This window comes from Columba livia, chromosome 8, assembly GCF_036013475.1.
Source record: "Columba livia isolate bColLiv1 breed racing homer chromosome 8, bColLiv1.pat.W.v2, whole genome shotgun sequence".
Taxonomy (NCBI): domain Eukaryota; kingdom Metazoa; phylum Chordata; class Aves; order Columbiformes; family Columbidae; genus Columba; species Columba livia.
Genome location: NC_088609.1, coordinates 9786419 through 9812255, shown reverse-complemented (window position 1 = coordinate 9812255; position 25837 = coordinate 9786419). Strand labels below are relative to the sequence as shown.

General features: G+C 38.0%; 1 protein-coding gene across 7 annotated transcripts in view; it reads left to right on the top strand.

Annotated features, from left to right (window-relative positions):
• Positions 1 to 25837, top strand: part of LRRC7 (leucine rich repeat containing 7) — a 137930-nt gene that overhangs the window by 34453 nt on the left and 77640 nt on the right. For all 7 annotated transcript variants that reach the window (XR_010474252.1, XR_010474253.1, XM_065071918.1 and 4 more), the window contains exon 2: positions 22254 to 22456. Coding sequence is in view for 5 of the 7 variants with exons in the window: in XM_065071918.1 (XP_064927990.1) it covers positions 22254 to 22456 (203 nt within the window). In the remaining 2 variants the exon portion in view is untranslated. The remainder of the gene's footprint in view (positions 1 to 22253; positions 22457 to 25837) is intronic.

The following is a 25837-nucleotide window of genomic DNA, read 5'->3' as shown; positions in this document are numbered from 1 at the left end:
GTTTTAGGATGATAATCTCAGGAGCTGTGGTGCTGATTTGTTTCACATAAATTCCACTCTGTGTGTGCCATAATGAGTTTCCAAACTCACTGTGTGGAAGTCACAAGTAAATGTTCTGGCAACGGCAGAAACAGGTTCTGATTTGAAGGGGTGAGTTGAGTGCTCTTCCCAGGCTAGAGTCTTCTCTTGGGCACTCTTTATAGACACATCTGATTTTTCTTCTTTGAGATTAAATTATATGTTAAACAAATACCATCTCTGATGTACAGAATTATTCTTGGTAGCACTTCATTCTCTATTTATTGTTTCCATGGTCATCTACTTTGTTTTAGTTCTTCAAATGTCCCCCAATTTTTTTGATGTTTGTGCTGGAAATAAAGTGTGATATATCCGTTTTGAGAATGGCTTTCCAATAGATTGTATTTCATTTACTAGGAAACCCAAAGCTAGCAGTATCAGACAAGTTTTTGAAATCCATTATATTACATGATATATAGTTTTCCATCTCCTGTTGGAAAGTCGCACTACCTAAAATAGAACATTAATCTTATTGATGCTTATAGGAAATAATGCTCTGTTCCTCTAATAGGATTGGCTATCTTTGATACAAAGTTTCTTTCCTAAAACAGCAGTGAAATAATGAAAAATGGGTTTGATACGTTCTAAAACCACATTCAACCTTGTAATTGTTGTAATGCATTGATAAGTATGACCCCTGGGTTCCAGAAGGCAATTGTCATAAAGTTGATTTTCTAGAATGGGAGACAGGATGGAGAAAAAGAATGGGACACTGCTGATAGCAAAAATATTCAAGAAGAAATCTTACAAACTGGTGCTCCTTTTGTTTTCTTACTGTACTACTGTTCGGGGGGGTAGGGGGGCAGAAATAATGTACAAGTTGTGAATGAACTGTATCAAGAAGTGAGAGGAAAAGTTTCACAGTTATTAGTATTCCTATGATGTAAGAAGTACTTGGTTATGAAAGAACGAGACCCTGCCACATTTACAGATCTGAAGCAATTTATGATGCTCTCAAGTGATCCCCATCTGTGTTTCTCAATCCATAAGAGGTGTTTTTGCAGTATAAAACATTTTGTAAATGCACTGGAAATCTGGGCATTCCAGCCAGCAGAGTGCACCGAGCTGCTCCTCCTGCACCTCTTTGGAGGGCACAGCATCACAGAACATTGCTGTCACGCTCATCCGCTGGCTCTCTTCTTGTTTTGAAGGTTGTAAGTCGAGGTTGGACATTAAAAACCAAACAATATATTCTGCAGGAAAAAATGTTTTTACGTGGCTGAAGGATGTGGACCTTTGGAACAGCTTTTCTATGATAACAAAATACATGTTTTTTGTAAGAACTTGATGGTGATGTGCCGTATTTTCAGGTTGTAGTGTCTCCAGGTACTATATGTTCAGAATAAGCGACTTACTTACAATGCCATTGGAATGATTTTCTCCAAATATGCGTTTATGATATCCAGAGGATGGATTCTACCTAAATAACAGTGGCCTTGATCAGTTCAGCTCTAACCGAAGGTTTTAAGTGGCAATCAGTGGATTAATTACTCATGTGTTAGTGAGGTGCAGGCTGAACGGGGTAAGAGAGGTAAAAACTCTGTATTTGGAAGGCAATACTGTTATGTCTTACACAATGTTCAGACGTATTTGTCGCTGTGAATATCTAGAAATCAGGCTTTTATGTTTAAATATACTTGCTATTTGCAGAACCAGGTTCTCAGTCGTTTATCCCACTGTATCACCTCTAGTGGACAAATTTATCAGACTGTTTCCTTGTTTTATCCTTTTCCCATTAAAATGTAATTAAAAGTTAAATGTAAAAGAGACTGTTCTATTGAAACTGGTGTTTACTCATCTGAGGCTGAATTTCTCATGCTACATCTGTTCCTCTCTGCTTTATAGACAGAACAGTGTCAATATGCATAATTAAGCAGGCTGAATAATTTCCCGGATATCCACACAGTTCTAGTTGTTTGGAAGTTGGCTGCATAGAGCATTTGGTTTACTTTATTTTATTTTTCCTTTAAATTTGCAAGTCTTAATAGCTATCAAAGCAGCTTCTGAGGACCAATAAATAATTGCTTACTTATTGTTCTTAACTGTTGTTATAGTAGTTTGGAACATTCTGGCGCTTCAGGTATCTGGTGCAGAATGTGGAAATTTAGCAGTGAGTGATTCTGAACTGAAATTGTTCCTCCTTCCATGTTTATGAAAAAGAATTTTTAACTGTGTGATGTGCAGCTCCTTTGTATACTTGGTAGGCTTTGGTACATGCTCACCTTGATAATTCCATGCAGTTAAAGACTGGGTCACACTGTAGTCATAAAAATGGGTAAAATTAAGGTTGTAAGGGCAACTTATTTGGGGCAAATTTTAACTTTGAAGTGTTTGATTTTCCAGTTTCTTTAGAAACCTTTTTTGTGAGGGACCTTATAGAAGTAGAATTGCATGCTGCCATTTTCCATGCACGATGGGAGAACATGAAGGAGAGTAGCCAAGAGCTAGGAGGCTGACGTTCAAAGGCTTTCAAATATTATTGTTACTGGACCTATAAATATTGTTTGAAAGCCTTTATGAAAGCAGTTTTCCCCTGGGGCTGCTGTACGAAGCAACAGTGTTCTGTAGTAGAATGCAGACAGCCTTAATACAAGGCTTTTAAATATTCTTGCTTTCCTTACTGCCTTTATTCTAAAAATACTGAATGAAAACATTTCTGACGTGTGCTTTTATTTCTCCTCCGAGATATTTTCTTGCCCTGGATTGTGTCTGAGTGTGGATGTGGGTGACGGGTACTGGTTCGCTGTGCAGCTGCCAAGGGATGAGGTTAAATCATGAAAGACAGTAAAGGAACAAGCCTCGCTATTTAGTGAGTAGCTTAGTTTGGAGAGAGTTATATATTTTTCTTTCAATTCCATCTGCATTTTCAGTGTCAGAGTTGTCCAGACTGTGTTTGGAGCTTCTTGATACAATTTCTCATTCCCATATGCCTTTTTTTCCCCCCAGAAATGTGGGTCCTCGGCACAGGTACAGCTCAGTATATGACATTTCCCTGGGGACACTCCATTCTGCACAACCTACTTTAAGCTTCCTACTTCAAGGAGAGGTTTGGTTGCCTGGGAACTACAGCTGGTCAAGCTGTGGAATTTCAGTTCCAGAGGAATTTTATTTTTTGGGGGGGTTTGAAAAAAGATTGCAGAATTTCTTAAAAATCACCAAGAAGTGGTCAGTTGAGGCATTTCATTGCAATATAATCCAGGTGCTTAATTTAGAGCCTGTTAGAGGATATGGAACATTTATATGAAGAGTTATTTTGATATTCTGTTCTAGAAAGGTTAAAATGGATCACCTTGAGTTCATCAAAACACTTGCATATCTCGTCTTTGGAAAACGAAGATCTTGTATGGCAAGTTTCATTCTTTGGCAAAATATTATTCTCAATGGAAAAACTGTTCAGAGGTTGTTTCTCTAAGTCCAGCTTTTGGCTTTCTGTTCACATCTAAGCCAGTCCAGGGATTTTTTTAGTCCTTGCTGATTATTTTTTCAATTCAAGAGCATTGCATATTTCCCCCCTCTTTAATGTCTGATTTGTCTGCTTACAAACTTGAGTGGAGGGGACATAGACTGATGTTTGGCACTTCTTTGACATTGTGCTGGTAGTAATATCAGATTGCAATGAAGAGTATATATAGAGCTTCTAAAAATTAATTATTGGAGAACTTTTAATAAGATGCAGAATGACTGCTTTTCCCGCCTTTCTCAGTCATTTAGTTTCATCCTAAATTGTGTTATTGGCAAATTTGTATGTGACAGGGTTTTTAATTTTCATATTTCTGTTGCACCACTAAAAAGAAATCAATAGAATTTATCTTTCAGTCTCCAATGACTGTTATAATAACTTCTCCCCATGGTGATCCATGGTAAGTGTCAAGATATCAGAGCTGGCCTGCGATAAAAATAAATTTGATTTTATGAGATTATCAACCTTTCATTAAAAGGGTATGATTGGGTTAGCTGATTGACAGCAGAAAGCTCCCATTTTGGAGACACAACTTAGCCCTTCTTTTTACAATTTTTAAGTTATTTCCATTTTGCTTCATGCATTTTAAAGTTAACTGTGTGGGCTGGGCCTGCAATAGGGTAGAAAGTGTAAATGAAAAGGTACCCGGCTCTCAGCACAAGCATCGCTGTAATGACTCCATTCAAAGCAGCCTTTTCAAAGCAGGTGCTGACCTACTTCTTTAAATGGGTCCTCTTTCAGTACAGTTAATTAAAATGTGTTCTCTTTTTTTAAGGAGCCTAGTATGTGAAAAACTGTTATGAATCAAAGTGGTCACTACCTAGAAATCTACAGCTACAGGAATAACTAGGAAGAGACACTCCATTTCTTCCTCAATCAGTATTTACATTCTTGTAGTCAGAGCTGTTGAGTTGATGTACACGTGTACATTTGGATTTTCATTCTAGTGTCTGAACGAAAGGGAGGAAAATATTAAAGAGTCATTTGACTGAATTAAGTGACTGTACAGCACTCGGGAGTGTTCGCAGTGGGTGCAGTCTGCAGAAGTATTTCAAGTATTTTTAAGACTTCCCCATTCATCTTGAAACAAATATTGCTCTTTGTTGTGTTGGATGGGATATACTGAAATAGGTGGCAGGATTACAGTGACACAGGAACGGTTGTGACTGCTGGTGGTCACCCCATAGCTCAGGTATGGGGAGACACGCTCTGCTGGTGAGGGACAAACACCCGTGTCCTCAGCGTTGGGTCAGCACTGAAATGTCACCTTCATTGGATTGCTGCCATCTTCTAATCAAAGGGTTTCTCTTCTTTTATAGGCTGTAAATCTACTTGAAAAGGTTATATTGCAATCAATTAAAAGGCAAGCTAACAATGACCAGCAATCTAAATCTGTCCAAAGGGTTTACTGTATTTTTATGGCTATGGCATTTTGAAGCGAAGCCAAAGATTATTTGTAAAGCGGGTTTTCAAATGTGAGTGAGTTATGAAAGTATGAAAAGAACGATAAGCAGCATGTAGCAGTGTTGGAACAATCTTTCAAGATTGCTTCTGTTGCTTCTGTCTAGTAAGAAACTTTTTTATTTAAAAACATCTATTTACTTGTAGGGTTGTATCAGTAGAAACTGGAGACTTTGGTTGGTTGGTTGTTTTTTAACTTTGTTTTGAAAGACTTTCTATTTGCCTCAGTTTTACTATTTGTGAAATTCAGCCCAAATGGGCTTGACAAAAGGAGTGACTTGAGAAAATCCAGTTTGATTTTAAACCTGTCTAAAAGCTGGCTAAAGCAAATAAATAAGCAATAGCAGTTGTTGAGTCACATCAAGGGGAGTAGTGGGAGCAGCATGTGGAACACGCTGGGCTTCTGAACTTCTGCCTCTGCTTTGGCGTGTGGGCAATGAATGAATGAAAACATCATCAGAAAAGGCAGGTCTGGAATCTCTGCTTTACAATGTCATTTTGTTCACTGGGAATATATCATTGTTTTTCTGCAAACTTTTCTTCAAGATTCAAAAACTGTTCCTGCTGTTAAGATATGATAGCGCTGTGAAAACAAGATGAGCTGAGAGGGCTGGCTCAGTGATACCATGAACTCTTCAGTACTTATAGACTATTTTCAAATTGACTCACATAGAAGCCCTTGGATTTAAATCACCATTGACAGTTCATGCCAGGATATCATCTTATTGCTTAGCAGTTTCATGCCTCCTGATTATAAGTTTCTTTACTACATATTTTTAATAGAGGGAAGTAAAACTGCATTCACAGCAGAATGCAAAGGAGTGGAAAAGCTGACAGAATTTGGGTGGCTAATTCTGAAATGAAGGTATTTTCCAACATTATTTGGAAAATGTCAGAATTAAATTTATAATTTTTTTTCTGTGAAATATATTGATTTTTGTATCGATTAGTTCGTTACTTGCCTCTAAAAGTTCCTAATAACATCTGATGTTGTCTGGGATTATTTGACATGGTAAATGGATGTCACAGAAATGAAAGTCAAAATATTACCTTTGTTTCATTTCATTTTTAAACCGGTACAGACAAATTGATACATTTTTCCTTGTTTTCTTAGTCAGAGTTTCTCCTGTTTATGTTATAATGAAACATCTTGACAGTTTAAACCAGAAAATATTACACACCTTATGAGTAAATTGGAGGTGCAGCTATTTGCAGTAGTCTAGAAATGTTATCACAATCTAACACATGAGTGTTAAAAACAGCTGCTCCTCTAATTAGTTCACTGAGTCTTTCATTTTTCTACATGACTTGAAATGATAAGACATGCCATACTGTGCACTGTTACAATGGAAACAATGTGAAATAATATACAAATGTACTAAATGCAGTTTTAAACAAAGGCTGGATTCCAGCATTGGTTTTGAAACTTTGCAATTTTATTTTGAAACAGACGTACTGAGTCTCAGTGCCATCAAACAGTGCCTTCAGAGCCTTCAAACAAGATGTTTTGAATGAAGATAAGTCTGATATTGTGTGTTGACTTTCATGAAACTTAATGGCATCTGAGATACTAATTGATGTTTAGTTTAATATTTTTTTTTTTGCACAGTATTATATTTATGACATTTATCTGTATTTGGGAACATGCACATCACTATTTTCTGTAAAGTATAAAATGTTTAAAACACCATTGTTGGAATATCAATTTCAGATCCATTTATGGGAAGTTTTACTTTCCCTTTTTCCTTAATAGTAGCCAATCAATTCCTTTTCTCCAGACACAGAGCTGGCTGTGACAGGCAGCTTTGACGTAGGTTCTTCTTTTCTTTTACTCATGAAAGACACTTTTTAAAATATGTGTTTATGTACTTTTGAAAGTAAAGGTTTACATGCAGAATTCCAACCTTGATTTCATTAGAGTGTGAAGAACTGAGATTTTGGTTGTGAACCGTCTTCAGTCATGGCAGAATCTGACATTTCTGTTTGCGAAGGGCAAATACCCTACACTTCGGAGCAGGATTGTGGCCAATTTAAATTTTTGTTATTGACTGATGAAGTGCTTCAGAAGTGGAGGAGAGGATGAAGAGAACATGTTCTGTTTACCTCCTCCCTTATCTCTGTTCAATATCACAATCTCACAAAGTAACACGTAATGCCAGACTGGCAGGTTTTTTCTAGAAATAAAGGCCAGCCCAGACTTTTTTATAGGTATGTTGACTTCACTTATGGAACATGACTCTGCATTTGAATGGGCTGCTTGTGTACAAATACAACAGCTGAAAAGATGATAAAAGACATGGCTTAAAATTTGGCTGCTGCCCATGTACATAAAACAGGAAGAATAGTTGGTATTTTCTTCTTTATGAGAATGTGAGGGAGCCTTAACATGTTAGTTACACCATACTGCTGATCTTTCAACAAGCTTTCAAATTTCAGATATATGTCTGTAAACTGACAGTTCTTTTTAAGAAAAAAATCATAAAAGGAAAAAAGTAACTTGATAAAATTGGAAGAAAAAACTTGTTCTAAACAAGTAGGAACTTCTTTCTCTGGCAGACTGACATCTATTATAATCATCTTCTAAATCCAGAAGACAGGTTCTTTGTCAGCTAAATAATATCTTTTTTCTATCATAGAAAATGACAAAATGAAATCCTTTTCTTATAATTTTGTCTGTTATAAATTGATGCTCACAGATCTCACAGTGCTAGTTCAGCAACATCCATCCTCATCTCTAGAAATTTTCAAACTTAACAGGCTGCTCTCTTTTTGGTGCATGGTTCTGTGTATATGTCCTTGACTCAGCTTGCAACTAATCTGAACTAGAAATAAACAGTAAACCCTAAATAGAAATTCAATGCACAGAGGATCCTCAGTCAGCTCTGTAGTATTTTAGAATATTTGTCTTGTTTATACCTTACATAGCCAGGAGAGGTCAGGAAGGATTCTACAAGGGTGAATCTGGTTTTGATGACTTTGTAACAGTTGCTATTGTTTCTTCTGAATATCCTTATTCTGTTAGACTTGTGTCTATTCTAGGGAGTTCATACCTATGAAAGAACGTGTTGGCAAAGGAGTAAGTTGGTATAAATAGGCTCTGCCTGAATTTAGGCCAGTTATTAATAGTAGTGTGAAACTCAGAAAAAGCAAAGTTCTACAAGAACATTCCAGCAGGACCCACCAGGAGCAGGAAAGTGTGACTGGAGATGGAGTGAGAAGAGTCAAGAGATGGAATGACGCGGCTGGAAGCGATCGTAGGGCGTCATAATTCACCAGAAAATATCCTGCCTGTCCCATACTCCTCTGTCTTTGTTTTTATTCTTTGAGAACAGTAGCATGGACTGTTAGGATGTTGTTCATCTTTCTGATACCATCTGTTTTCCTTGGTGGGAGGGAGAAATGGGATTCATTCCAAGCTGTTCCAAATGTTTTTTCCTCGTTGAGGCTGAAATTCAGATGTTCATGTTCAGTTCCTAATGCATTCAGTGGCACTTGGAGTTCTATACTCTGGGCAGTCCTGATCCATATGGCACTTGACCCCACAAAGCCGTAATCACCTCTTTATAGAGACAAAAACATCTGAGGCAGTTGCTACAAAACCAAAGGACAGTGGTTCATCAGTCATTGCATTCTCTTGCTGGATTTACAATTTACACTTTCTTGACTATTGACTAAATGCTTTCCCTCAGGCTTTTTGTTCAGCTTTTGTTCCAGATCTGCACTACCTCTGTCTGTTCCTACATGTATTCCCTGTCATCATCTTGACTACTGGAGGTTTTTCATGCGTTTCCAGATTCTCTCACACCCCACTCAAAATTCTCTTTATTTTCCCCTCCATTAAAATGATGGGCAGTGTCCTGATCTTGTTGTCACAGCCGTCATCTTGCCTGTCCTCGTTTTTAGATCAAGGTATTTAGGCAGCTGATAGTCTGAACACAGATAAATATATATTTAGATATAGATTTTTTTTTAATATTTCAGTCTGTTGTTTTATGCCTTCAAATCAGTGAACAAAAAGAGCTGAGGCTGAGAAACTGGCTCTGAAGCTGAAGCCTGACAAGCGCCCTCCAGAAGTTTTCCTGGCTTTTGCAACGTCTGCTTCAGAAGAGTTTCTGCCCATCCCTCTCTTGCAGAACTAAGGACTTCAATGTACATCGTTCAAGCATTTTGGTTTTTGTTCTGTTTTTTGCTGAGGACATCCACATCCATACAGCAGCCCTTCCCATGGCTTTCTCTGGCTTGCACAGGGAATCCATATGGGCAGAGGCCGAAAAGTGACAAAGCATCTTTCAACTGTTGAATTATAAATATGTTAGAAATATTTCAATATAAACCAGCTTGAAAGTGTTTTCATGAGTCAGGCAATAGCAAGAGAAAAATGTCAAATGCAAGAGAACACTTGAGTAGGAGTGTGGACGGTGTTCTCCTGTGCTGCTCATGTGGAGAAATTTATCAATACATGATTTTCATAATTATCAGTAGAAACGTTGCCGGAATAAATTAATTTGAAATAAACTGATGAAATCATAAACTATCTAGATAAATTTATAAGACCTTCAGGAAAATCCTTGATTCTTTCACTTACACTGTAAGCATGACAAAATAGGGATTATTCTGTTTGATTATGGAAAAAGATATATCAAATACTACATGGATGCAGCTCAGAAAAACCAGTGAAATCGTTTTAAAATGCAACTGCTTGAGTGTTGTATGCTGAAGCAGATTAAATTATACTATTGATGGTTCCTGTGAGAGTTAACCTGAACATTTTAAAATAGGAGGAGTACATTTTAGCACCTTTACAAATATTAGCGTGGATATTATGGCATAGCTGTTATTCAGTCTGATCTGGGTACATCTTTTCAGTTTTATTACGCACTAGCATAGTACCTACTTCAATGGAATATTTGCTTTGTCTCGTAGTTGTCCAAATGATTCTAATACTTGATACCTGGTACAGAAAGCTTGTCCATTAAAATCCCACAGTTCTGCTAACTGAGTCGAGGAGAGGAAATCCTGTATTTCAGCTCTCTCTGCCTTACAAGAACGTGCCCCCAGGCCAACTTGCACTGCTCAGCCGTGTCACCAGAGCAGATTGGACCATGGAAGTTGTGCGTCTATTTATAAACTGCTGCCAAAAGGCTTTCACTGTTTATATACAGCTAAGACTTCATTTAATAGGTGGGTGGTTGCTAAAATATTGCTTAGTTCTTTGTCCACACTTTGAAAATCTTGTTTCAGGCTGTGAGAAGTTCTGCTGGACATTTGGCATTGACTGTGCTTGCTCAGGGGAGGTGTCTGCTGAACTACATGAGCTGGGACAAGGGAAGACTTTATGTTTTGTAAGAGCGATTTAGTTGTGACCGCCAGATAAATGCATGCATAAGAAAGGAAATTAAAAAAAAAATCACTGTTTCTGAATGGAAAGAATGTGCCAAAGTGCTTGAATCTTCCCGAGCTGTGAAGTCCACACCTGCGGTGTCTGCTGAACCTCCCTGTTAAGAATCAAGCCCTTGTACTTGAGTGGAACAGTTTGGTACAGTTCTGGTTGATGATCCCAGTTTACAATGAAAGTGATAAAATTCTCTTCAGAAAGTCATTGCTAAGATTGCATAATTGGACATTAAAGTTCTGATTATACTTTACAAACCCCAGGACTTTGTTAAAAACCTGCCATTCCAATGTACTGAATTTCAGTGTTTGACAGCTCAGCTGTGAGAATTTTTTTAGAGAGCATTTGTACCATAAGAACAGCATGTTAATTGACTAAAAAAAACTGGGACAGATTAATCATGGGAGGGAACGTGATACTTAAGAGAATGTAGTTCTAGAGCCCTCTGCTGATGAAAACCTTCAGGAATACAGTTTCTTTCTAATGTCCTTTTCAATGGCTGGGGTTATTCATCCCATCCTTCTCAGACGGGATGGTTTGAGTGGCTGTATATGAGGGTGGAACAGACCACATGGACACCTTTATTTGCCGTGATGCCCCTAAACATATTTGTTACTATCCCTACTGCACAGTAAACTCGACTTTCACCATGTTCCAGTGTCTAAAACATTAGACTGACCATTGTCTCCAGCATTTTGAGAGTGAATGATCTAAGCTGATAAGACTCCCTGGTCTTTGATATGGAGTTCACATCCACAAATTGCTGAAGGAATTAATTTTTAATGGGAGCTGAGTTTGTGTAAGGCAATCAAAGGCTTTGTTTCTTGTTCTTTGAGAACATTTGAAGCAAAAAGAGGTCTGGCAGGGCTTTTTTTTCAGACTTACAAAGCTGAGGCCTCCTGGCACACTCATTGAGTTGGAAAAGAGAGGATCTGTCCCAGAGCTGCCCTTAAATCTGCTGTTTTCTGTACCTGCCCAACAGGAACACACAGAGCACGGCCCAGAGGACAGAGCTGCTTGTTCTGCAGAGCCTGCTCTGGATTCAGCTCAGGGTGAAGGGACAAGGGACTCTGGCAGAACACAGAGAAACCACCAATGGAGAAAACTGCAAAATGCACTGCAGTGTAAAAAACGGGCTACTGAAAGAAAGTGAGAATTTGCCATCCACAAATCTCCTTAGGGAAATAAAATCAAATTTTAAGAAACCATTTACCATTATGATAGTGTCATATGTAATTTTTGCATCGGTCTACATATTTTCTGCATTTTGAATAGTTTCCCAAGATTGTCTCCTGCCATTAAATTTGAGGCTTGCAAGAGTTTAAGGAGAAGTCACTTTGGTTGGACAGAAGCAGAAATCTCCGTGCAGATCTTTCCTGTGAATTCGTATGAAAGATTCATAGTCCTGCAATTATGTAATATAGTCTTTACTGAAACGAAACAAATTTTTTCCAGTATAAATATATTTTAAACTCTGCAGATGAAATATGCAATCCACCTGAGGTCTGGCGGGTTTTAACGATGGGTGTGTGTGATTAATACTTCACAGGTCAAGGCCCGTGATGGGACTAGTTGGTGGTGAGGGGAAAGGGCAAAATTCAGATTTTATTACTTGATTCAAGCTTAAAATATGCACGAGCGAAATGTGGCTGCTACTATATGCATTGAAATACAGAGCAGATGTACTCAGGTATTCATGGGAGATAAAATATTTATAGAGATAAATGTCTCTTTAGGTGTAAAATTGTATTCTCATATTCAAGCAACCAATTCTCATGGATACTTGGGGGAATTATGTTTTCAAGATTTCACTTGTGCTGACATTTTCCTATAAAGACATAGGCTGCTGCATTTTGATAATCTGATATATGAACATACATGCAAGCATATGGCAGCATTGGATGCGCAGCATTGATGGGTATGGTGGAGCAAATGGGGAGCACTGGAAAAAGCTGCATCTGTAGCCAGGAAGGAGGATAGAATAACAGGAGAAAGAGGAACTGATGGACAAGAAAAGGTTTTCTACATTTCTTGGCAAAATTTAAGATCTTCTGTAGAGAGAAGGGAGAGTAAGCAGGGGGGAAAGCTTTTAGTGAATGATGGTAATAACTGAGTTATGTGTTTGTGCAGTTTGGTTGGAGAATGTTAATGTTTACGTAGGAACTTGTAAAAGAGAGAATAATTGTGTAGTAAAGCAAGCCAGCCTGATTATTGGAAATAAAATAGGAAAAAAATACTATTTTTTGAGAGGACAAAGTTTTTTGGAAAGGGTTTGTGACTGGGTATGAACATTTACCACGGTGGGCAAACAACATGCGTTTTCTTGGAAGTTTGTTATAAGTATTTCAAACGTAACTGTGTTTTGGAAACACAGATCTCAAAACAAATCGGTGTTATGATGTGTTGACAATGAACTTAATCTCCTTCTGTTTGGACTCCAGTAACATGGGCAGGGAAAGGTCCCTTGTCCCACACATCTCTGCCTGGGCTCTTGCAGATCGACTTCTGTTGGGAGTCATGGTTGTCACTTCTCATTAAAACTTTCTTTTGTAGCTGCAGTTTGTAGTTGCACATTATTATCTCTGGAACTTTCATCCTGCAAACTCAGCAAAACGCGTCTAGTTTTCCTCCAGTAAGCTCCTGCTAAGCTGATTAATATGTCAGGAATAATGCAGATGGATTGGGATGTAAACCACTGAAAAGTAATTGGGTATTCTGTATGATCTGTAAGAAATCCAGAATGAAAGTTATATAGCTCGTATTTAAATACCAATTTGTTTAGTTGATGTATTTAGCAGGTAAATTATGTTTTCTGTGCTGCTCCTTTGGATTGCAATTCTAGCCATCATATGGGCAGCAAAATCCATTGCACCACAAAGCAAAAAATAAAGCATATTTGATACAAAATTTCATACCAGATAATCTTTTAAACTAAAGGATTTATTCAAATGAATGCTGAAACACATCAAAGATCTCAGTTTAAATGTGAATTTCCCAGTTTTCAGAAAGGAAACTTTTTAAAGAAGGCAATTTTCCATCTTAGTTTATTGGGATTCTCTCCTACTCAAGCGTCTGCAGGCTGGGTCATCAAACTGATTGTCATTGCTAGCAATTAAGAGCATAATTATTAATTTTCGGCACATGCTACTAATATGTAACAAATTATTGACATTCTGTCAGTTCTTGCATAAAAAGAAACTGAAGAGAACTGGAGTGGTTCCTAAGGTTATATGAAAACTGTCTTTAGGGGGAATAGGATATAAACTGTCTTTAAAAAAACAACCCCAACAACTTCTTTTGCCGTCACTAAACTGTCTTTGTTCCTGGAGTCCTCATTGTCTATAATTAGGATCATCCAAAAAACATTTACTCAGAAAACCTCACTTAGGAATTTCAAGGCAAGACCAATAGTAAACTGTAATTGAAATAAGTGAATGTGTTATCAGAAAAGGTAAAGGTTGGGTCCTGTGTCCCAGAGAGGGATTAGAGGTCTGGTAATTCAAAACTGACTGGTGTTTGGTAGAAATAATTCTGTTTGAAGTTTTACTTCACTCTTTTTGCAAATTTCCCGAATGTCAAGTCACAAGTGACATCCCACATCGTGCAGCAAAGAGAAACTTTCATTAATATTCTGGGGAGACAAAAGGTAAAGTTGAAATCTTATTATTCAAGCTTGGTTATGTTATTTTAGGATTAGCAAGATCTAAATAAGAACTTGAATGCAGAATATTATAATGGAAATACAATGAAAAGCATTCAATTATCATGCAATAAATGGCATTTCTGGATAAGATATGGTGGTTATCATGGTATTTCTGTGCAAGAAAACAATTTAGATAATATTTCACGCCCCTCTTTTTGATAAGACTAATTCTCCTTTGAAAGCATTCTAATAATTCTGCTATTGTGATTTCACCTTTAGAATCATGGTTTCTTAATCTTTTCAGGAAGATTAATGAAAACTATTAAAAATAGTTTTTACAAATGGAATATCTAAATTCCCAAATTTGAGTTACCAATGAGAACATAAAAGCCACGTGCCCTACTCCTTCACCTGGCTCAGGTGTGACATTTCCATGGAATATGCTTCTTGCTTCTAAACAGGATATGTAAAACTGTAACTTAAAAAAAAATTATATATATATAGTGACTTCCAATGGAGAAAAGGAGGTAAAAAAGGAAAGAGATGTGGTCAAACCAAGCAGTGTGCTTTCTCCTTTTAAAAATATACTGATTGGAACCTTGCAAAAAAATGGACCGTAATTTTTCCCAGCCTTGTTGTGTATTTGTTTCCAATGAAGTGTTGTTAACGTCTTCTGCAAAGACATTAATACTCCTTCCCATTTCAATATCTTCAGGGGGAAAAAAGCAAATTCGAGAGGTGGCATACAGTTTTAAGGCAGTGGGATGCTGATTTGCAGGCAAAGAATAAGCAGATTACATTCCTTCAGAACTTCTTTTTGAATTGGAAAATAGTGAGAATATGAAAAGTAGCAGTGACTACTGATGTAAGAATTTATATAACCATAACGCTCGTGTCACAAGTCTGGTATTATGGCTACAGACAAAAAGTCTTGACTAGAATAAAAACTACAAAATGGAGATATTAAGAGTTATAAGCCTGACTAAGCAAGAAATAAATGAGTAAAAGCCACAAAGAGTTTTGTCCACGACAGCACTAAGATGGTGTCCACAAAGCTGCGTGTAGCACAAAGGTGAGCAGGGTATTTAAACACCAAAAGCTGGATGGGGATGGCACAGCCTGGATATGCAGATACCATCTTTCTACATTAAAAAAAAAATAACTGAATTATTAATAGTGCTGTGTTTCTAATTGAAAAGATGTACTGAAAATTAAGTTGTCTCTGAGAGCTTTGAAGTTCCTTAATTATTTCAGTGACCTAGACTGAAAATGGATACAATGTAAATCATGTAAACAGCACACATCATTAATTAGGAGAAAGAAATAAAAAGTGGATGTCTGGCCAGTACTAGGAGAATATCAGTGAGGAAAAGGCTTTTAGCTGAAGGAAATTAGAGGGTTGTTTTGGTTTTCATTGTTGTTTTTGGGGGTTTGTTTAAATTACAACGGTATGCTCAGCTTCATGACGTTTCATATGCACAGTCCCTGTGAGCAAATCTGTTTCAGCAGAGAAAATAGAACAAGAAATTCTGGGCCTCTTGGAATGAACTGGAAAACTCCAGTGGAAGGGATGATGGAAACAGTGGTTGGTTTGGCCATTGATATATTTGTGATTTCTGAGCCCGATAGTGTAACTCACTGCAAAGAGCCAACACATCAGCATATTCATGTTGTTGATGATGCTGATAAAAAGAGAAGGAAAAAAGGAACAGAAAAACCGCTTGTCTGTGATGTATGACAAAGAAATCAGTGAAGCGAATTGTCTGCTGCTTTGAATTTAATTAATATTTTCTGAACCCTCTGGCAAATGTTGCTGTTATTACTCATTTCAGCCTTGCAATGCTCTCATTCAGACTTCTAGGTTCTGTATTTTCAGGATTTCTCGGTAACTTTCTAGCACTGACACTTGGCAACTTCTTTCAGTTTTCTGAATGAAGTTTCAGGAGCGTGAACAATTCAGTGTTTGATACCTGGTCAGACACCCCAGGCTGGTCCCACAGCACCCACACTTGCTGGGTTGTACCTGTTTGAATTGTGGCTCAGGCCATTGACTATGGGACTCCCCGAGATAACAATGCTCAAGTGAAGTGTTACGTCAAACACTTGTTTGGTAGAAAAGTTAACCCCATAATTAATCCATGGTGTGTATGTGGGCAGCTGCTCTGGTCGCTGGTCCAGCTTAGGGCTGTGGGAAGATCATCAGACCTGGCTGTGGCACGGAAATGTTACTGATATTTCCTCATCTGTTTGCACTCACATTGTCCTTTCAGCAGAATATGCTGGAAAAATTACACCTGGTACTTCTGTATCAGGGTAAATGTCTTCTACAGCAACCATTTGAAAATGTGTTTGATTGGATTATTGTGAAGTCTAGAGCATTTTTAAATGAAGGGTTATATGGCATTTGTCTGAAGGATGAACTGCACAGAATGCAGTAGAACCCCAGTTTTAGGAGCTGCTTTCCTTACAGAAACACAATTATTCTTGTCGTGCTTGATATAAACCAATGAGTCTGACATAAACCAAAGCGTCTGGGAGTCACAAAACTTTTTTTTTTTTTTTTTTAATATTCTTACCAGATTTTTTTTTTTTTTTTAAATATTCTACCCAGAATTTTTGGTGTTTGTTTGATTTTTTGTTGTTTGTGGGTTGGTTGGTTGGTTTGGGGGTTTGTTGGTTTAGCATGTTCATAAATATATGCATTCAAATTTTGCAGGTCCAAGATGATCAAGAGAGTTGACTTTGTAATTGCAGTCAGATATTTAAATACGGTATTTGGGAATTCTTCTTTTAAATGCACTATTGACAAGAAATTAAATGGACTCCAAAGGCACTTTGAAAGTGCTTTTTATGTTACAACTCTTTGAAACTGCTTGCCCAATAATTGCCACTCCCTACATGTTCTTAGTGTTTGGGTTTTTTTTACACTGTTAATAGCAAAGTAAAGCACATTGAAGATAACACTTCGCATATTTTAGGATAAAACTGAACTGATTAGATGAAAATATTTTCAGAGAGATATGGCATTTTTAGTTGTGTTTTTTTAAAGAAATTTTTAATTACTTTGTGAAGGGGGAAAAGGGAAAATGGCCATATCTGGTGATGTGTGCACCCATTGCTGAGATGAAAAAATAAATTCTTCTATCTTGTCTTTTGAAAAAAAATTGCTGCTCTCCTATTCTTTCAAGATCCGTGAAGTTTTGAAGTCTGCCAAGCTGGTCTGTTCCATCTTATATCAGTTTTATGAACCAGACGGCAATTTTCTTTGCCTCTGTCTTTTAAATAGGTAAGGAGAATATCTTCTCTTGTGATTGCTGAGAGACAGGGATTAGTGGGTTTGCTGCACAAAAGATCCATTAGTTGAGAAGAGATTAGATTTTGTTGTAATTAATTTCCATAAAACTACTGTTTTTCTTAGATTAAGGATTTTCTTTAGAAGAGAATGAACTGCAGATAATGATAATGAGATGCTTGCATGGAGCTGATAAATAGCAATTTATATTTGTGCTTCCTTCGTAGTTTCTTTAATCTAGTTGAAGTAAGAATGAATTTTTAAAAAGCATTCAGAAAACAGTCCATAACATTTTTAAGCTTTTGTGGGGAAAAATATGTTTGTGTTTCATTTTGTTTTTCTGAGTTCTTGAAAAGTGGTACACTACAGTTTGTTATCAATGCACTTGTGTAGAATTAATTGTTAGTTAAGATGTGAACAAATTTTCTAACTCATAATTGCAAAAAAAAAAGTATGTACATTTCATGTTAATTCTTTGGTATTTGACAAATGACCTGGACCCGTTCCTGCTGCCTTTGCAGGGCAGACTTAGAGTTTTCCAAGTCTTGATTTGTGACTGTGATATCAACCTTATAGAGTCATTAATGTAGAGCATGTGGCATATGGTTATCAATCACCTCTAATACTCGGCTATGGAGAATTCTGTTTCTTTCACTGGTTTAAATGGGGAAAAGGACTAAGCACTGGTGTTTTTACGAGGAAGTGGGAACATGTTCTGTATCATGAGGTTAAGGAATGGGATGAGGCTGCGATGTGTGTGACTCGGGCTCCCAAAGCCAGGCGCTTGGCGTCCTCCTCACCCTTACACTTTGATTTTGTTGCCAAGGATCCCAAGTAGCTATCAGAATAAAAGAAAAGCTTTCTAGAAATTATGGAGGAATATAATGTAGGTAAGAAAAGTGTAATTACCAAAGCTGGAGTTAGTCCAGGGTAGGAATTAATAATACTGAAATTAATAAAGGGTTTAATTACCATTGGTCCACAGGGCATGACATTTTGTTTTTTTCAATCCTACCACAGGTCCTTTAACTCTGTTCTGCTGCTTTCTGAAGTGACTGCAAAGAACAATATCAATCCATAGGGATTTTTTTTAAAACTGATTTTTCAACATTTTTATTTGTTTTCTTTTTAATTACAAAGGTTAACTAGTGGAGCAGACTGTGGATACAGGCAAACACACTTCTTAGCAAGATCCATTGAAGTTCATGCTTTCCCGTGGCCATTCTTCCGGTGAATATTCTGGAAGCAGCAGTTCCTGTGCCAGTGTTACTTCAGACTCATTTTTCTCACAAAATCTTAGCAATGCACCATAGTTCCGGTTCCAACACCTTTCTTATCCCAGTACTGATCTTTTCTTAAGTATGGGATTGCTCATCTATCCAGATCACATTCTGGTTTGGTGTGGGTTTTGTTGTTTGGTTGGTTGTTTTTTTTGCTTGTTCGTTTGTTTCCTAAAGAGGACAATTTCAATAAATAACCAACTAATCCCACCAACCTAATTTATCATGGCAATTGTCTCTTACCATAGCTTTTGAGGAAGGCAAAGCAATTAAATCACTTTTGTTTATCCTCTGCAATTTTTTTCTTTCTAATTTTAAAACAATTTTCTATCCAACAAGAAGTTCTAGATATTCTTATGAACTGCAATAATGGAAATACTTCTGTTTACATAAGCAAAAGAAATAACTGTTTTGTAAAATGTTTTCCTGTTGTAATGGCTGGTTTTAGCACAGTTCTATCACCTCACTATTTGTGCATTTTCTAGCTGTTCTATTACTCTGCTGTTATTCTGGGTTTCTATTAAAATGAATCGTGGGGTTTGTTTTATGCATATGTGTGCAGTAGAGAATAATACAAAGTTAAGTGCTTTGCAATGCCTGTGGGAAGAATGTTTTTCTGAGTAGTTTCTGAACTACATGTCACTGTTCAATTGTTCATTATCTCGAAAAGCTACAAATAATTTGATATTCCAAGGGCATTTATTTTTATTGTGTCAAGGTTTGAAATATGCAGCTGAAAATGCTGCTTCCTCTGCTTGAATACAAAGAGGCTGTGCAACTTGAGAGCTGATTTCATTTCTCTTGGGGGGGCTCTGTCTGATGTATGGTGGAGTTCCATCAGATGTATGGGGGTGCTTCGTCAGACATATGGGGGGTGCTCCATTGGATATATGGAGGGGTGCTCTCTCTGTATGGGTGATGCTCCATCAGACGTATGGGGATGCTCCATCAGATGTATGGGGGTGCTCTATCTGATGTATGGGGGGTTCCATCAGCTGTATGGGAGGTGCTTCATCAGATGTATGGGGGTGCTCCACTGGATGTATGGAGGGTGCTTCGTCAGACATATGGGGGTGCTCCATCAGACATCTAGAGGGTGCTCTGTCAGAGGTCTGAGGGTGCTCCATCAGATGGACCAGGGTGCTCCATCAGACATATGGGGCTGCTCCCATCAGAGCGATGGAGGGAGCTCTGTCAGAGGTCCTGGGATGCTCCATTGGGAGGGGAGGGCCGGAACCGGCCACCACAGCTGGCCCTCCCAGCCCAGGGACCGTGGCTGGTGGCTGCTTTGTACTGTGTGCTGCACAGCCCGTCCTGCAGCCCTGCCCAGCTGGGAGCTCTGCCTGTTGTCACTGCCCTGCTGTACTGGGAGCTCTGCCTGTTGTCACTGCTCTGTCCCTTGTCCTTGCTGCCTCCCAAGTCACCCATTGCAGCAGCTGCAGATGAGCCCCATGTCGAGTAGGCTGGGTGTGGGGTGAATAACTGTAAGGAGGGATGGCCAAAGCCGCTTTTCACATCCAAATACAGACTCTCTGAGACCAAATGAGCTGATTGCATGTTGTGCTGTGGTGGTGGGAGCAGACACAGTGAAAACTATTTGGAGAGAGCAGATAATGTGGCAATTGAAAGAGCCCTGATCGGAGAGAGAGCAGCAAGCACGTCTGGTGGGGTGGGCTCGTCTGCTGGACTTGCTTTGGAGCTGAGCTTTGTGGCTTTTCCCACCTTAAAGAAAAAGTGACAAATGCAAAATTTTTTGAAGTTGAGTAATCTATAGAAGTAATGAACCAACAGATTTCAAGTTGCCTTATTTCCAGAGGAAAATTAGGGGCAATGTTAAAATAAACCTGTCTTTATCGCAGGAGATCTGGGGTACCAGCCAAGAACCCAGGTCCAGCCCCAGTGCTGAGTGTGAGCTCTGACTGGGGATCTGGTGTTCCTGCTGTAGGAGTTTAAATGAAGAATATTTAAAACCAAAGTTCACAGAGTAGATTTGATTGGCATGTGGCAACCTTACGTTTTAGCTATGTTACTGTTTGTGTTCTGCAGCAGAATATACTGCTGAACTGAAATAAACTTCAGTTTTGTGATTTTTTAGCTTGTAAATGAATTGCTTCCTTTTTCATACCTAGAAGTGTTTTATTTTTACATTTTCAGAAGTTTATGTGCACTGCTTTATGCAATTTTTTTCATTGCATCAGCTGACTGTAATTAAGATACAACTTTTACGTTATACCCACAAACCTGGCAACTGGTCAAGCTGAATTACAAAATTCCTATACTCTTTCTGTTTTAAGCTTTACCCTCAAGCCAGAATGAGCCAAGAGGAAGCCACATGGCTCTGCCACATGAACAACCAGCTGCACTCTGGCTTCACTGGTGTCCTTCAACATCTGCCTTCCTGGGAACGTGAACAACCAGTATTTGTTCTGACAGTATTCGTGGGCTCAGCTCATTGGGGTTGCTGGAGGCAGATTAGGTGCTACTAAAGTTTAAATAAGGAAATAAAACTTTTGAGAATTTTGTTTATCTCCAAAATATTAATGTATTACATGAGGAAAAAAGTCACAGAGATCCATGAATGGAGCATTATCTGACCAATTAATTTTTTTTAATCTTACATTTCAGATAATTCATATTGCCTAAACCATTATTTATCTCCACTGATATTTTGCATAAATATGCAGTTGCTTTTTCATTGGCATCCCATGAAAGAGGATCCTGATGAGCTTTATTTTGCTTTACTTGGGCTAATATTGTGCATTTTTTTTTCATAAATATAACTCAAAACCTTGTAAGTGGTTTAGAAAATGGAAGTTGAAGGTTTAGCCCTTCTTGGCTTTGTGGTAATATGTTTCAGAACAGCCTGATTTACATATAATCATGTTAAAATAACTTCTAAAAATGTCAGTATTCCAGATTTGGAGACTGTGTGACATGTATAAAATCTGCTTATTGAGTTCTCTCAGCTCAAGAGTAGTGAGTTAAAGTGTTTATTATTCCACTGAAAACAAGTAAGATCCAGTTGTGTAAACTATGACTCCTGTGAGTTAGAGGCTCATACAAACTGTGTGCAGGGAGGAGCTGCAGAATGTCTGGATTAGAAACTGGGGAACCGACTGTACTGAGATGTCCCAGCCATTTATCTTACTGCAGGAAAATTCCAGGTATTTCTGATGAATCTCTTACCTGAGTTTTCAGCAGGTGATACAAGGGAGCAGGAATGACAGGCAGACAAACTGGGGGAGGGTTACTTATGCTCTGGTTTTATAACCCATTAAGTTTACATATCCTTGCCTTTATTGGTGTTGAAAAGGCAAGGAGTGCACGTCGTTTTGTACTGTGTCTGATTAACATGTTCATACTTGTAGGATTTACACTGTTGATTTCCATCATTAAAGAAAGCAACGGTTGTGGATGGTCTTGGCGTGTTAGGGGAACAGATGATGGACTGAGATTGCTTTGGGGGATAACACCGACAAATCTGTCTTTTTCATCTTTTCTAGTAAGGTAGAATAAGAAATGCAGAATGCAGACTACAGATATCCCTCAGGAAAAACTGTACTTAATGGCCTTCAATCTTGATAATAATTCTAAAGAAATAGTCCCCAAAATGTTTCAGAAAACTGTTTTTTCCCCTTTTCCTTCAGTATGCTGCTTGGAGATGACAACCAAAAGGAAAATTATCGGCCGCCTGGTGCCCTGCCGGTGTTTTCGTGGCGAAGAAGAAATTGTCTCGGTGTTGGATTACTCTCACTGTGGCCTACAGCAGGTGCCAAAGGAGGTTTTTAACTTTGAGCGGACGTTAGAGGAACTTTACCTAGATGCCAATCAAATTGAGGAGCTACCCAAGGTAATCGGTGCTCTGCCTGTGATACACATGCCAAAGTCATGTCCTTAAACCTGTATTCACCATGTGCTTCAGCTCTGAAATAGGGCTTGCTGTGGGAGGTCATGGCTATTAACTCTAGAGGTTCAATTACAGTTTTCCAAATCTTTCTTCCTGCCCTCTCTGAAGAGCCCAGCCCAGTGAGACATGTTCTTGCTGTGAGGGGAGAAGGGGCAGCCAATGAGGGCTTAAATTGGGAAACAAACAGTTGTTCAAAAGAAGTAGTTCTTGCGCCTCAAGTAATTAATGTGGCATTGGATACCTTGACCAGGAATACACTAATATATGAGGCAGCTGGTCTCCCGTTGGGATCCTCTGTAGCCCTGTGGTCAAAACGAGCTCTTTGTCAGCTGTTTATCCCTGTGAGAAGAACACCCGTGCTATGTGACTAATATTTTTATAATTGCAAATGAGATCCTGCAATGAGATTACTTAAGTTATCCTTCCTGTGTAAGACTTCTTTCATGGAATCTTTAAATCTGTTCTTCTGTTGATTAATGTTTACTATGAGGAATGAAAAGTTACTGTAACTTAAGTGTTCTGGAAACAAAAGAGGGCAAGGTAGTGGAAAAACCAATTAAGGGTAGGTGCTGGCTGCATAATGAAGCATGAAGTAATGTAAGCCATTCCTTAATTGAATTTTTCTCAGCAATAATGAAAGATGCTTACAAGTCTTTAATTAAACATTTTTCCACTGTAATCCATTCTTCATCATCTCTCAACATATTTCTTTCCTACACTGCATAGAGGCTTCATATAATTTCTATTTACGAATGTAGAAAACGTACTTTTTCCATTACATGGAGTTCCTTTATTCGGATGTGATGGTTCATTGCTTCGGATTGCTCACTCCATCAAGAAATTCTTTACGGGCAGTGAGACAGGGTGGCTACAATCTGTTCAGTGGCAGGAGACTGGAGAGCTGCCTTATCTCTGCTCCTGGAAGGGACAGCGAGAACCTGAGATGTTTGCTGTCCCCATAAATATGACATGGATTGTAGCCAAGGCCATTTTACTGCTAATGAACACCTTCAGGACTGCTTCTCTTTTAATAATAATACATGGTTAACCTTGGACATTTTCATCACGCTACTGAAGAATATAAAAAAGTGTCTTGTGTAGCGAGGGATTTTTGGAATATTAGTTTGGGGTCTCTTGAAAGTGTGCATCACTAAATTGCAGTGTACAATGGAAGACAAATATATCAGGGCATCAAACGAGAGATATTCCATAATTCTATATGGAAAAACTGAGGGCCAAAGGTGAGGGGTCCAAACTGGTGAGACTGGGATGGAGGTGCCAGCTGGGAGGGTCAGAACTGAACGGGGGGTGCAATGAACCTCTGCTCTGTGTTGTGGTGTCACCTGCTTTGTATTTGTTATTTGTGAAATTGGCCTTGGAGAGAAATACGCGTCTTGGAGAAATGTAAATGTGCAGCCCTCTATTTTTTGCACCTCTTTTTTCTCATTTTTGTTATAAATAATATTTTGAAGCAAAGACGATATATTGAATCGGTCTTAAGTTTGGTAAATGCATCATTTAATGTAGCCTTGGCCTTGTATAATAGAAGATTGATGGGAGTGTTAATTTACTTTCTTTATACCATTCATAATTCTTTTGTCTTAAGCTTTTATAATCATGACCATAAATTAAACAATTTAAGTAATTTCCTTATCGGATTTTCTGCTTCAAATATTTTTTTGCTGCATGTGTCTGAACTATTTAATTAATTTTGCAGGAGAGAAAATGCCATTTTTTTGTCTTAAAATGGCACCATATTAATTAAAATTAACTTTTGCATTACACGTTATGATCTACCACAGGGAGAACTTTCCTCTCTCTGTAAATGTGAATACAAATAACTTCTTCCGGATACAATTTGTTTTGTCGGTTTTCCATTATTTACCAAGGTTTATGTGCCTCTGAAGTTGCAATATTCTTTGGAATCAGTCTCTCATCAGAATGCTTTATCATGTTTAAAAATCTGATGAAAAAAGCATGTGTAAAATCTCTGTTAAGTCCTTATCTACCTAGATAGAAGACACACTAGAAACCGATAAATTATTTTACATGAAACTGATGTATTAAACTTATTCAGTCTATTTTTTTATTTATTTTACCTTACATTTTATGCATCATATATACACTTTTTTTTTTCTCTGCTATCTTCATTGAAATGGATTTCTAGTTCCTTATTTATGATAATTTTATTTTAAGGACGTATAGGATTGCTGTGTAATTCTTATTTTCTATTTTCCCCTAAATCTAGCCAAGTCTTTTATTTGCCTTTGACTTCATTATCGTGAGCTGCTGCTGCAAGTCTGTCCCTATTTGTATGAGTCAAATGAATCAGTGACTAATTTAAAAGAATATTGATTTTAATGAAGGCCGAGTCACTGGCAATGAGTTTCCAGAAAAACATGAATGAGATGAAAATTCTCCCAGCAGCTTTCCCTTATAAATATAAAGCAAAATCTGGACTAATTTGTGGTGGACAAAATTAGTTGACTTGTTAATGACTTAGGAAGAATTCATCTGTCTCTAACAGCCAATTCTAGAAATAGCCACCTGTGTGTTTCGCCATCTCCCGTGTTGGTAAATTAGACACCAGAAATGCTCAATGTGCCCCTGAAATCAGAGCTACAGTTAATGCTCAATTGCCTCCCTGAGAACAAGCAAAACAACGGAAAACTGAATGGTACTGAGGTGATCACTGACGTACAGCTAACGTAGATGGCGAGCTGCTATAAATTAACTATATTTTCTCTTGCATTGCATTTGCTGTGTAAGTTAGCCTCCATTGAAGGCATTGAATACTTTTTCTATATCTGCCAATAAGAAATTGTGTTTCTGTTCTGCAAAGCTAAAAAGTGTTATTCCTTTGTGATTCTGACTTCACATTCCCCCGATATGTTGCCCAATCTATTCCACAGTTATTTCTGTGGAAAGTGAAAAGCAGAAATTTCATATTGTTCTCTTGTGGCCCTGGGAGCCAGCAGCTATTGCTGTGGAGTCAAGAGCTGCAGATATGCAGAATAATGCCCATTGTTGTAACTCCCATCCCAGCACTATTAGCACCACTTGGCTTCCACTCTGAAAGCAATAAAAGTATTATTTGGACATACAGTCTGACAATTATATCCAGATTGTGATGGCAAGGCCAGAAAGCACTAGAAACGGAGAAAGACACCTTTTGAAAATCCAATGGGTAAAAAAGAAAAAAATGGGCAATTTTGGGCCTACATACCTGTATTCACGCTCTCGTATTCTTTCTGAGACAACAGTACATCATAAAATTACTCCCAAGGGAATATTTTTTATTACACTACTTCACTCACCTGTTCA